General features: G+C 40.3%; 1 protein-coding gene across 8 annotated transcripts in view; it reads left to right on the forward strand.

Moving 5' to 3' along the window:
* Positions 1-13,754, forward strand: part of diaph2 (diaphanous-related formin 2) — a 471,153-nt gene that overhangs the window by 235,622 nt on the left and 221,777 nt on the right. For all 8 annotated transcript variants that reach the window (XR_008572894.1, XR_008572895.1, XM_054792014.1 and 5 more), the window contains 2 exons: positions 8,506-8,607; positions 11,900-11,994. Coding sequence is in view for 6 of the 8 variants with exons in the window: in XM_054792014.1 (XP_054647989.1) it covers positions 8,506-8,607; positions 11,900-11,994 (197 nt within the window). In the remaining 2 variants the exon portion in view is untranslated. The remainder of the gene's footprint in view (positions 1-8,505; positions 8,608-11,899; positions 11,995-13,754) is intronic.

The raw sequence follows: 13,754 nt of genomic DNA on the forward strand, positions 1-13,754 counted from the left end.
TCCACAAAATATACAAATTCATAGAAATGTTTTGAAAGGGTGGTACAAATAGTATTAGTAGTATGTTGTTTAATATTGTGGAATGTTTAGGCAGTATATCCAAGAAGGATAAAACTGTATGTGTACTCATTTCCTGGCGGCCAAATGCCAATGTTTTTTATCTTCCTGTAAAGATGGCTAACAAGGAGCAAAGAAATATATATATATATTTGTTTGATTGGAAAACTGAAAACATGTCTATATATCAGGCTCAATACGGTGCTTATTTTCATTGGCTTACATATAACAGTACAGAATAATATTTGCTTGAGTCATAGTTGTCACAACATGCACTTGCTTAGCAGTATTGATTGAAATCTCTGCTAATTCAGACATCCAGGAGTGTTACAACCTTTTACCATTCTTGAAAAGAAAAACACTTTCTTTGAGAGGAAGAGTAAAGAGTGAATCGTAAGTTCCAGTCCGACTGAAATGTGCTTCTATACACTCTCCATCTTAAAGCACAACCTGTGAGCTCTGACACCGGACTAAAAAAATCAGTCACAGGTAGCGAGAACTCTTTAGGCTTCAATCATGCTGCATTAAGAGACTTAAAAACGTACACTGCTTGTACGTACGTATGAATCCTCCTGTTGATTGCCAAGGATAAACCTATTGGCACTAACAAGCGTGGCTGTCTGAATTGGGAAAGAAAAATAAGTCATTTCCCGCCCACTTCCTCTTTCTCCTCGACGTCCTCATCTCTCAGGAAACCTTGACATTTTCCAACACATAAATGTGAAGTATTTATTAAGTCCTTTCACGGCTCGACAGACAAATTGGATCAACCTATCGGTTAACCTTCCCTAGAGGAGGAGGAGGTAATACGTTAATGCATTTTAAAAAAATAAAACCTACAGGCATGCTTATACTTTCACTTTTTTTGTGGTACAACATCTAAGCTGGTCACTTATGGAGCCTATAGCAGTTGTGGCCATGTCAATTACAATTATGACAAATAAATGAGAGCAGAGCAGAGAGACAGCACTTCCAACACATTTCCAAGTCCCTCTCCACTTTGTGCTTCGAATGCAGTTTCAGTCAATCACTGTTTTTAAAAAAATAGATTAATTAATAAATAATTGCTGATTTGTTGTTAGATTATTAGCAAAAACATATGCATATTTAAGCAAATTGTACACATTTTTTGTGCCTACCTTAAATGCCTTCAAACTTCAAACATAAGGCATTCAGAAGACGCATTCAAAGATGTGATATGGAGTATTCTACACTGTCAGTGGGTGTCAGTAACGTTACATAGATGAGACAATAGCCACCGCAGGAAGTAGGAAGTACTACACACAAACCAGAAGGAGCAACTCCCCCCAATGCTAAAATGTGTGAGTGTATATTATTTATGTTATTTTGTTTTCCATATTGTGTCTACCATATTGGGTAATACAAGTGTAAAGGTGGCTACAGAGGTTATTCATGTCTGGAGGTCTCTAATCATGTAAAATAACATAAAAAAAATATTGAGAAGGTTGTAGACAGGTCTTCTATGCTCTAACTACAAAAATATTAGATTTATAAATAGGGAATCTTACTTTGTGGAAATTCACTTATCACTGTCTTTTTTTCACTTTTCATTGCTGCATACTTTTTGCTGTCATTGTAACACTGGTGCATGTTTTTGGTCCATGTAGCGGTCACATTTAAGTGAACTGAACTGCACCAGAGTTCACTTACAAGCAGACCGAGACCCATCTCTCAAGTGGGCTCAGTCCACATGTTTGGTGCAAACCAGAGTTTAGATGATCACATTCAGACCTGACCAACGTACCAGAGTTGGTTTTAATCCAACCAAACATGACAAGTGTAAACAAACCCCGTACATAATACTATTGCTTGCAATAAACATCCTATTTTTAACTACATGAATAAGAAGCATGGAAGTTAGTGGCAGAGAAGGGAAACAAAAGTATGTGGGGTCGGGAAAGGGCGGCTTGTTTTCTGTTATCTTTAAAATGTACAAACTTCCACCCTGTCAGATGAAGCTCAAAGCGGGACATCATTTGGTTATTGTGACAAAGTCTAAAGGTCATTGTTGACATTCTGAAAAAGAAAACATTAAAAAAAAATGAGTCCTGCCTGCCAGAAGTCAGATAAAAAGTGAAAGACAGACACTGAAAAAAATAGATCTAGCCTCCTGTTTGACCTCATATTGTTGATTACTGCATACTTGTCATCTTTGGTTTTCTTAGAAAGGGGTTAGGTTTTTTTCCCATGAAAATATGCTAAACATATCCTGCATCAGTCTTTAAGCTAAACAACACAGCTTAAGGCTAACATCTGAAGGGTGCCTTCATTCTTGTCATGTTTGGTTTGGATAAAACAAACTCTGGTGCATTTGATAAAGTGTGAACGCAATCATCCGCGATCATCCGGACTGAGACGCTTGAGAGATGGGTGTCGGTCAGCTTGCCAGTCCGGTTCACTTCACCGGAGCTCAAGGTGACAAATGTGTTAGAGAAAAGGCTTTGGAAGTTCTGTCGCTCTGCGTGTGTGACAACGATGCTGTTTAAAATATATATTTTAAAAGCTTTTGGTGATTTCTAAGCTCACAAAAATAGCAGAATATAAAAATAACCAACATATGGCATTTTGGTTTGGAATATTTAAGTTACATCACATAATATGTCACAAAAGATGCCCAATCAAGTCTCAACTTGATCCATATGTTGTTTACTGCGCAGGCTTTGGTCTCATGTCAAAAATACCAGTGTGAGCACGAAGCAAAATATCTTTTGAAATTGTTGGTCTGGACCACTACAAGTGTGAATGCAGCTTTAAATGTCCCTCTATTTTAGTCTCTTCCACACAGTCAGGAGAGGTACTACAGATGCTGGGGGGGGGGCGTGTGTAATCTTGCATCTGTCCAAGGAATAACCTCAGCCTTAAATCTCCCTTCTTCATAGTGGCGTGATCCCTGCATCAATATTGTCTGCTGAATCCTGAAAGGCATGGCCCGGGTCTTAACTGACACTGAGGGCAGCCTTTAGGGGGCTCCCCTTCCCCGCATCGCTCAAGAGCACTCGGGTCGCATACAGTGCGATGCACAACCACAGAGACATTCCCTTCCCAATGATTGGCTGGCAGGATCAATCCATCCACTGCCCCAGGAGCACATCCAATTTAAGAGGCAGAGTCAGAGTCTTCCCACACTCCTTTGCCTCTGACGGACAGCCGTGTTTAGATGCGGGCAGATTAAAATACACTTGTTAAAAGCTGCAGGTCACTGGCGCTGCTCAGAGTTATTGATTGAAGAGATTGTTTTATTTGGCTGACATTGTTGTGTGTTTTCACCTTAAAGGCCCATTTTCTCTCTTTTCAACAAATAAGTTATCGGTCTGTGTATTAGTGTCTGTCATTTAGGGTTTTATTAAGTTGAGGGCACTGTAGACGCACTGCTCTCCCACATGAATAGAAATACTGATGCAGTGGAAACTGAACGGCCAAACATAGTCACTCCCGGGTTGCTGGTTGACAATAGAAATGTAGTTTATCTGTTCCAGGGTCGAACTGTGGCCATTGGTACAAGCACTGTTTTACGTAACATTTTAACAGTGTTTACAGCTGTACAATTTTTAAAATGTTAATTACTCTACATGGCCGCACGGTGGTCTAGTGGTTAGCAGTCTGGAGATCGGGAAGACCTGGGTTCGATTCTCCCTTGGGCATTTCTGTGTGGAGTTTGCATGTTGTCCCCGTGCGTGCGTGGGTTTTCTCCGGGTACTCCGGTTTCCTCTACATTCCAAAAACATGCAGGTGAGGTTAATTGGTGGCTCTAAATTGTCCATAGGTATGAATGTGAGTGTGAATGGTTGTTTGTCTATATGTGCCCTGCGATTGGCTGGCGACCAGTTCAGGGTGTACCCCGCTTGTCGCCTGAAGTCAGATGGGATAGGTTCCAGCATGCCCCCGCGACCCTGAAGAGGAGAAGCGGTATATAAAATGGATGGATGGATAATTAGTATACAGTAATCCCTTGTTTATTGCAGTTAATTCGTTACAGACCCGGCCGTGATAAGTGAATTTCCCCGTTGTAGGATAAAAAACCTGTTTATGACCTTATAAATAGAGTTTTTAACATTCTTACAGCTCTCTAGATATGAAATAACACCACTACAGTCAGCTTTACACTGATATTACCAATGTGGTAGACATCCATCTATCCATTTTCTATGCCACTTATCCTAATTAGGGTCGAGGGGGTATGCTTGGCGCCTATACCAGCTGACTTCGGGTGAGAGGCTGGGTACACCCTGGACTGGTTGCCAGCCAATCGTAGGGCAAACAATCATTCACACTCACATTCATACCTACGGACAATTTAGAGTGTCCAGTTAACCTAGCTTGCATGTTTGTTTGGTATGGTAGACAAAATAAGTGAAAATAAGACAAAAGGCATGCATAAGTACGCTGATGTCTGGTAAGATTTGCTAACGTCACTCGGGATGTCAGTCTGAGTTTTAATGTAAATTTCTAGGTGTGTTTTTTTAGGCCAGGTTCCAAAATGTTCAACGTTTCGGTGTTTGGATTTTGAAGGTGTCGCTCTACAGGGGGTCATCGGGTTACGAACGAGTGGCGTTCCTAGACTGATGTAAGTTGAGTTTTAGTATAAGTTGGAACTTAGACCTGAATTATACCTAAATTGACTCCTATTTAGCTTGTTAGCTTCCCTCATCACTCGTGAACAATGGCAAGTAAAGCGAGAGAGAGTCTGCGACCAGCAGATGTTACAGTCTAATTTGCCCACACTGCATTGCCATTAGCATTCTGGAAAGCTTTGCTTTTACATATATTTATATAAGACATGTCATCTGCAGTTTCTCAGAGTTCCACTCTCACCACCGTGTCTACTGGCGGAACCCTGGTCTTGTGTTCGGAAGTGAACATGTGGTAGTGTTTAACTTGGTAATGCCTCGGGTTTTAATGGACTTGGTCTTGTGGGAGCTATCGCATGGAAGGCGACCAGAACAGAAGAGTGTGGGCCAGCAGAACATGCTGGAGTGTCGTAGGAACTGGTTGTTATCACAAAAAGTTCCCAAAGGAAAACCTCAATCCAAGGCCCACAAGGCGTTCCATGGATGCCAGTTGATCCTTAGTAAGCCAAGTGTGTTTTTTTTGCTCACGTTCATTTATTTTCTCAGCGTAATCCTTCTTAATTTGGTGACTCTATTTTGGCACGGAGAAGCTTTGCCACCCCCTCAGTTAATAGGATGTGTTACAGTTTACAGTTACACTCACCAGAGGATTCTCCTTATGGGTTTATTTCCATGCCACTGTGGATCATGCAGGTGGCTTTTTAGAACAAAAAGGCTCCATCTTATACGCTAACATTTCTGGGGGAAAAAACCCAAATGTACCTGAATGAATAATTATTAACTAATTTAGATTTCAAAGCTGGTCTGTGTAGTGTTTACGACTGAGAGCTTTGAAGGGCAGTGCTCTTTATATTTTAGAAGCTTTTCATGGAATCTTAGAAATATTTATATAGACCAGAGGTGATTTATCCGGCATTGAAAACCTGATTTAATCGTAAGATTCATGTTCTTCAAAAATATTTGATGTCTTGGAAAGGAGTGGTCACCTTATATTTGGGTCAATGCCTTCATTATTTAAAAGCTTCCTGCCATTTCATTTCTCCTCTACAATGTACATAGCCATTTCTATAGTCGTTTTCTATGCCACTTATCCTAACTAGGGTCGCGGGCATGCTGGAGCCTAACTGATAACTAGATGAAGCAATTTCAGTAGAAAATTGTGTATGACTGCTAAAATGTTTGCCTAAAATGTAGATGATCGAACCAGGAAACCAACAGGTTGGGAGACAACCACTCTACAACCTGAGCCATGCCACTGTGCACAGCATTAGCAGAATGACGCATGTAATGTTAAATGTAAAATTAATTTCCACCAATAGGGGGCAATATTGAAATTGCCCATTCATTTCCAATAAGAATAATGTTACACAAAATATTGACTTATGGAAAATGGGGAATTTTGTGATAAGATAGCCTACATGTCCTGAATGACCTGAACATTTTGATGTTGGAATTGGTGTGAAGCAGTTGAGAAATGTGTGAGGAATTGGCCGACGAAAAACGGTGGAATTTGAAATGTTGCGATGTAAAAATACAGACTGAATGGTGAAATGTGTAAACAAATTGAATCATTACAGTGCGATCAAGGATCAAACCAGCAGCCATCAGGCTGTGAATGAAGCATTTTACCTCCTGAGCCATGTCACCCTGTAGAGTAAGCAGAATGTCACAGTAATGGAAAATGGAACATTATTGTCCACCAGTAGGAAAATATGAAACAGAAGTATCTTTTTTGATGAGGCAGAATAATAATAAGAAGAAGTAGAGCAATAAATATGAGGACAAATGGTGGTGAATTAATAAAGACTGCCTGAGGGGAACATTTTTGACCACGCATTAGCTCTGTCAGAACTCATGAATAAGACTGACTACTCTTTTTTTCACTCTTATTGTTTTGCACCCACAACCTATGAATGCTTAATAGTGAACTGCAATTGAAACAATGTGATCACATGCTGTTGTGTCTCACTGTAGCACTGGGAGTCAATGTTGCACAAATCAGTTGTATGGATGTTATCAGGGATTATTTTAACAAATATTAAATCTGTGCATGCGTTATGCCTTTGTTGTCACAGTATTAGTTTTTAGCCACCGGGCAACTCATCCAACACGTTTAAATATTGGCGAGGACGGTGATCAGATGTTACGGGTCGACACTGTTGGACAGGTTAAACACGCTTGGCAGAACTGTGCATCCCCAAGCTGGAATGTTTTGAAAGACAAACAAAAACTTTAGGCAAATAGGAAGCTAACCAACAGCAGACCTGTTGGTTTGATGCAACCATAGGAATGATGAATGAGCTCGTGAGGCCCCCACAGTAACGTATACATGGCAATCAGGTTTGTAAGCTAATATAGTAGCAGGCATACAATTACATACATAATACTGTCTGTCCATCCCCTTTAGCGCTCCTTCTTTGTATAAACGCTCTCCTCCCTCATGTCATGTGTCGGCAGCGAATAGTTTTTAGGAGTTAGGCAAGCAGGTGCTTTCAGACGTCGTTGGGTTACCCAGGAGATGTTCTGTCTTTGATTGTTTCTTCAAACATGAGACGCGGGTACTCGGGGAACAGTTTGTTTGTTCTAGATTTCTCGGGAGACTCCTCCTGGGAGATGACTCCTCCTCCTTCTCCTTCTTCTTCTTCTGCACAGTTGTTGTGATTATCAACAAAATCTGCTGCCATGCGGATGCCTCTTTTCAGATGATAACATTGCATGAAGATGTCAAATCCTTGTCCTGGAAAGACTTTGAGCAGTTCGGCAGGGGAATTGCAATTTAAGAGACCCCAAAAAGGAAAAAGAAGCCAGTCGTAGACAGTCGTTATTGCATTAACAGCAGAGTCCCCTATGCTGGGCGGGTCTGTGGTCTACAAAAGCAAATAACTGCTGGTGTCTCTAATTGGTGCCAAGACAAAAAGTAGCTGTGGCTGTTGGCAAACTCCTGATGTAGTTTTGATTAACTCCACAAGATGGCAGTCACTGCCTTTGTCATATTATTGGTGGTCAGCATTCAGCAGCTTTATCTACCTACCCACAGTATACTTATCTTATCTACCTCTGCGTGCACTTTGAAATGTTGCTACTCAGCTGTCTGTCTGGTGAGTTTGCTCCATATCGCTATTACAACATTGGTTCTGTTACAGCTGTGTTGTGCAATTTACCATATTTTCCGGTCTACAAGTCGCTCTGGAGGATACGTCAAAAAATCAGTCAAAAAATGTGTCGTGAAGGAAAAAAAAAAACATACACCGTAGTATGAGACTATAAGTCACATTTGCAATATTTAGAAATATAATTCACACGATTCAAGACCTAGAACAAACATTTAATGTGGAAAGGCAAGTTGTTAACTACACAATAGCACGCAAACTGTGGAACACAGTATGTGATGTACAGTATAATCTGGAAAATACGGATAGGATTAAATATGATACACGGTAAAATATGAAAATACTTGTGAATAAATGCATGTATGGTCTAAAAAAGCTAGATTTTCATTTCCGCTTTCTCATGCACTCCTGGTAATTAATGTTGAAAACTGTTGTTATATTTTTACATTTTGAAAATAACACCCTTTCTCCAACTATCGCCTGCTTCCAATCAATCAACCAATCAATGCCTTTCCAAGGTCCTTTTCGCAGTTCAGGGGAGCAGTCGTTTGGGACCACCTATTGCTGTACAAATCTCTAAATCCCCAATGCAAGACTGCTGGTGTCAGGCTTTTTTCTTATATTTGGGTCCATATGGCATTTTTACACTCGTATGCTCATAAACCAGTCAATGCCAAATATGATTCACTGTTGCTGGATCATATGAATTAAAAAATACTAACACTATCTATGTCATTTTCCCTCCACAGTGAGAAAGGATATGAAAGATGACATCGACGACAGAATGACACAGTTTAAGAAAAAAGCCAAAGAACTTCGCATTTTGGATGCCAAGACGGCGCAGAATCTGTGTGAGTATATTTCAGACTTTTACTGTAAAACACGTATGTTTCTCTCCATCCATGCACAGTTCCGTGTAAGCTGTGTGTTAGCAAACCAAAGGAAGGGAAGGCCTCAGTATTGATGGTGTTTTACGATGCCCTTTGGGGACTTGTTTTCTTGCCAATTGTTAACAGTCACTACAAGTGCATATAGATTGTGTGTGGGCTATCTGTCTTTTAGTATGTGGAAAATAGATTCTTAACACAAGCAAGCCCTCCGGCTACATGTAAGCAGTTTGACTCTCCAGGGGCCTAAATTGTTAGGTTAATGGTGTGTTTCCTCCATGCCCCATGCCTCCTCTTATTTCATGCTGTGGTGGAAGGGAACCATACTAGGTGCGCAAGTAAAAAACAACATATGAAACATCATATTTTTTTGCAGTACATCTTCATGTTGTTTCATCGTCCAAATGATTGAACAGTTTGGCAAACATCACGCTATGATGAAGACGTGCAAAGCCGACATGTGTTCAGGACATATGGGCAACACAGGTGCCACGCATGCATGGCTGTGACAGTCTTCTTTATTGCCAGTGTCATCCGTTATTAAAATGCAACAGACAGGCTGTGCAACAAGAGGTTTGGAAAACCTCAACCCACCCCTTAATGACATTTGGCTTTGTGGCTTGCGGCCTTCAATCAAAGCTTCATCAACATACGTGGCTTTCCTCTAATGGAGCCTTTGAAACCCTCCATTTAAACCTTTAAGGAATACGTGTTGGAGTTGAAGTGACAGTGATTGCAATTGCTAGCAGCCCATCATTAATGTCTTCACACGTGTTGTGTCAACACCACAATTTTTTGCAATTCAGAAGATACAAGGATGTGAGATGTAGTTTTCTACACTGGTCATTAGGTGTCAGTAATGTTACACTGATGAGACTATAGCCACCGGAAGTACGCTGCCCAGAAATTTATGTTGAAGATGTCTTATTTTCCATTAATATGAGTGTAAAGGTGATTATAGGGGTGTTATTTCATGTGTAGAGGGCTCTAATAATGTTATAACATGTATTTATAAGGCATATCCAGCTCATAAAACCCACGAAAACAGGAATTCAAAAAATTTGAATACTGTGAAGAAATCATCATTTACCTCTCAGTTTTTGCAGGAAAAAAAAGAAAGAAATTACATCAAATCAATCAAAATATGGTACTTTCAAAACGATATGTCAATCTTCAATACTTGGTTGGGAATCCCTTTGCCTTAATCACTGCCTCGATGCCACGTGGCATTGAAGCAATCAGCCTGTGGCATTGCCTGGGAGTTATGGAAGCCCAGATTTCCTTGATGCTTGCTGTCAGCTCTTCTCTGTTGTTGGGTCTGGTGCCCCTCATTTTCCTCTTGAGAATACCCCATAGATTCTCAATGGGGTTTAGGTCCGGTGAGTTGGCTGGCCAGTCAAGCACTGTGATGGCATGGGCATCAAACCAGGTTTTGGTGCTTCCGGCGGTATGGGCAGGGGCCAGGTCCTGCTGGAAGATGAAATCTGCATCTCCATACAGATCCTCAGCAGAAGGAATCATGAAGTCCTCTAAAACATTCTGGTAGACTGTTGCGGTGACCTTGGATTTAAGAAAGCAGAGTTTACCAACACCTGCACCGGACATTGCACCCCAAATCATGACGGATTGTGGATATTTCACACTGGACCTCAGGCAGCTTGGGTTCTGTCCCTCACCTGTCTTCCTCCAAACCCTTGGACCTTGATTCCCAAATGAAAGGCACACTTTACTTTCATCGGAAAAGAGGACCTTGGACAACTGGCCAGCAGTCCAGTCCTTCTTCTCCTTGGCCCAGTGGAGACGCTTCCTACGTTGGCTCAGGTTCAGAAGTGGCTTGACCCGAGGAACCCGACAGTTGTAGCCCATCTCCCGGATGCGTCTGAATGTGGTGGTTTTTGAAGCTGTGACTCCCGCCTCATTCCACTCTTTCTGGATCTCTGCCAGATTCTTGAATCTTCCCTGTTTGATAATCCGCTGAAGCCCACGGTCATCTCTTTTGCTGGTGCATCTTCTCCTGCCACATTTTGCCCTTCCTCTAGACTTTCCATTGATATGCTTGGACACAGCACTCTGTGAACAACCAGCCTCCTTAGCTATGAACCTTTGTGGCTTACCCATCCTATGGAGGGTATCAATGATGGTCTTCTGGCCAGTTGTCATGTCTGCAGTCTTCCCCATATTGAACCCAACTGAGACAATTGAACCAAACTGAAGCAATTTAATGACACCTGGGGAAGCCTGTGCAGGTGACTTGAGTTTAGTAGATGATTAGTGTGTGACACTCAGTTTAAAACATTCATGCCCTGCAAAATTTGGGCTGATTTCTTCACAGTATTAATTTTTTTTTTAATTCCTGTTTTTGTGGGTTTAATGAGCTGGAAGCCCAAATTATGTAAAAATAAACAAATAAATACTTGAAATCGTTTAAATTGTTGGCCCTGAATCTATAATCTATGAAAGTTTAACTTTTGGAATGAAATTATGGAAATTAAACAACCTTTCCATGATATTCTAATTTTTTGGAAAGGGTCTGTATATAGGGCAAGAAAACAGGGAATTAACAATAGAAAAGAAACTGACCATCTTAACACCTAAAAATGTAGGTTTTTCCTCCAGAGAAATTGGAGTGTGTGTGTGTGTGTGTGTGTGTGTGCGTGCGTGTGTGTGTCTGTGTGTGTGTGTATATATGTTTTTTTTGTATTCCTAATTCTTCTAATTGGACATTTTTGTTCTCTGCGCTCCATACGGCAGCACTTACTGTAATGATGTCTACCACTATATATGAGGGAATCAGTCATAGTAAAGGTAATTACGGCCACCTAAGGGCACTAACAGGGACAACAGTAGGTTTTTCTTTTTGAGGTCTGGTGTTTATTTTAATCAAGTGGGCAAGGCTTAAATAATTAAGGCATGGCGAAGGCTTCAAAATGAGGAAAAATGGTTTTCACCAAGGCATATTTAGTCCTTTTATTGCTTTAACCACTTCTGTCAAGCTTAGTTCCTTTTCTAATACACACAAAATAAGACAGAAAATGTTGTTTTGTTCTGTCAGTATTACTGGTAAGACTTGATGTGTTGTCTCCCTTATTTTCACAGGCTGTCCCGTGAATGGACAAACATTATGTTTGTTTTCACAAGTGACGCGTTGCCTCTTTTGTCATTTTGTTTTTTGGAACTGAAACATTTCTTTGAAGAACAGATCTAAAAGGAAATTGCTCTTTTTCCCTTTCTCAATTCTTTCTCTCCGTCTCAACAGCAATTTTTTTGGGCTCCTTCCGCCTGCCTTATGAAGAGATCCGAGACATCGTGCTGCAGGTGGACGAGGAACGACTGAGCGAGTCACTCATCCAGGTAAGATGTTGAATGTGGTGTGTCTTACTGAATTTAACCTTAACAATGCAGCCCCAGAAAGAGTAGAAACAAATGATGTCTGGTGCAGAGCTTGGCGACCCCGTTTGAAATGTGCTATGATCTACATTTGGCACAAGCTGGTCTCCTCATTGTCCTTTGGACCATGGAGACCCTCACATTCATCCCCTCATAATGGATGATGAAGGACAAGGCTTGGCAAAGTGTCTACAACTCCACCCTCCTTTCCTCCAGCCTTTGTCTTAAAGCATGATGGATGAGCTCACTAAAGGCAACTCCTTTTTAGCTCTCTTTTTTGGTTGTTTTTGTTGTTTCTAAAAAGGATGGAGAAAAAACAGAAGGGTGCATATGAGGTAAAAAAAATTTTAAAAAAAAGATGCATCAATTCACACTTTAGACTGTCTTTAGGTTTAATTAGAGCCTATCCACAGAGCACCCCTGCTGGGCCTTAATCTGGAGTCCTGATAACCTGTAATTGGCTGTTAATTGAGCAGAAAATAAAGATTGAACGTTATGAGAAGGTGGAAGACAATTCGTCCGTTGTGTGCCAGATGTTCCTGTTGTGTCCCTCCTTGAGTGTTTGCATCTCCGAGGCCTTGTTGTACACATCTCCAGACTCATTTAGAGTGGTCTGGTTTGGACACAAGGAGAACAAGACGTCCTCCATTGAACAGCTTGATAAATTGGTCGAAACCTGGTGTTTCATTTCTGAATATTACCGTAAATTCCGGTGTATAAAGAGCTACTTTTTTCTTAAACTTTGAACCCTGTGGCTTATATAGCAGTGCAGCTAATTTATGGTAAATTCTAATCTCGTGAAGTCTCTTTTACTTCAGAACTACTACTTTCTTTAAACGACACTCTACTAACAGCTAAGTTCATCACACCTCAATTTCATAGTCAAAAGGTGTATATGCAAATATACAAACATGTCCCAATATCAGTTAAAAAAAAAGGAAACAACATTTTAAAGTTTTCTCATAAGGCATTGTGTCTGGCATTCATTGGGGCGCTGCCATGGTGTCAGCTTCGCCCATTTTGCTTTGGGCTCTGGGTCCTCCAATAAAATGGTTTTCTCAATCGAAATGCATGACGGAAACACTTTAAAATGTTGATTTTTTTCATATAAAACTTGTATCGATACTTGTTTCTATATTTCTGAGGTATAACGTTTGAGTGTTAATTGCTGTGTGATAAGTTTAATGTTGTTTGTAAGATGAAACCGTGAGTCAAACTGTTATATTGAGTAATGACCTACTGCAATTTCCAATGGGTTGGCAAGCTCGTTGTGAGTTTTTCATAGCTCATGATTGGCTCCTGTCAAATAGTGAGCTGACTGATCCTCATGGACTCGTGTGTACATGTGGCTTATATAAGAACAAATCTGTTTTTTTTTTCTCTAAATTTAGTGGGTGCGGCTGATACACCGGAATTTAGGGTACATAAATGCAAAATAATAATTAAAAAAATACTGCTAAAAAGACAGAGGGTCTACTAAGCTAATAAATTTGTATAATAATAATAATTATTGATCACAAATATAAAAACATATGGGGAAATTAAAATCCCCAAATTAAAAAAAAAAACATGATCTATTATGTATTTTATGAGAATATAATAAAATATATGTTCATAACATTTAAATTCATAATAGATCATGCTTTTTTTTAAAAAAAATTGGCGATGTTAATTTTGTCGTCACTCTTGTTGCTGGTGTTCTTGTCTCTGTTTATTGTCCCCCT

The sequence above is a fragment of the Dunckerocampus dactyliophorus genome, chromosome 11 (genome assembly GCF_027744805.1).
Source record: "Dunckerocampus dactyliophorus isolate RoL2022-P2 chromosome 11, RoL_Ddac_1.1, whole genome shotgun sequence".
NCBI classification, from domain to species: domain Eukaryota; kingdom Metazoa; phylum Chordata; class Actinopteri; order Syngnathiformes; family Syngnathidae; genus Dunckerocampus; species Dunckerocampus dactyliophorus.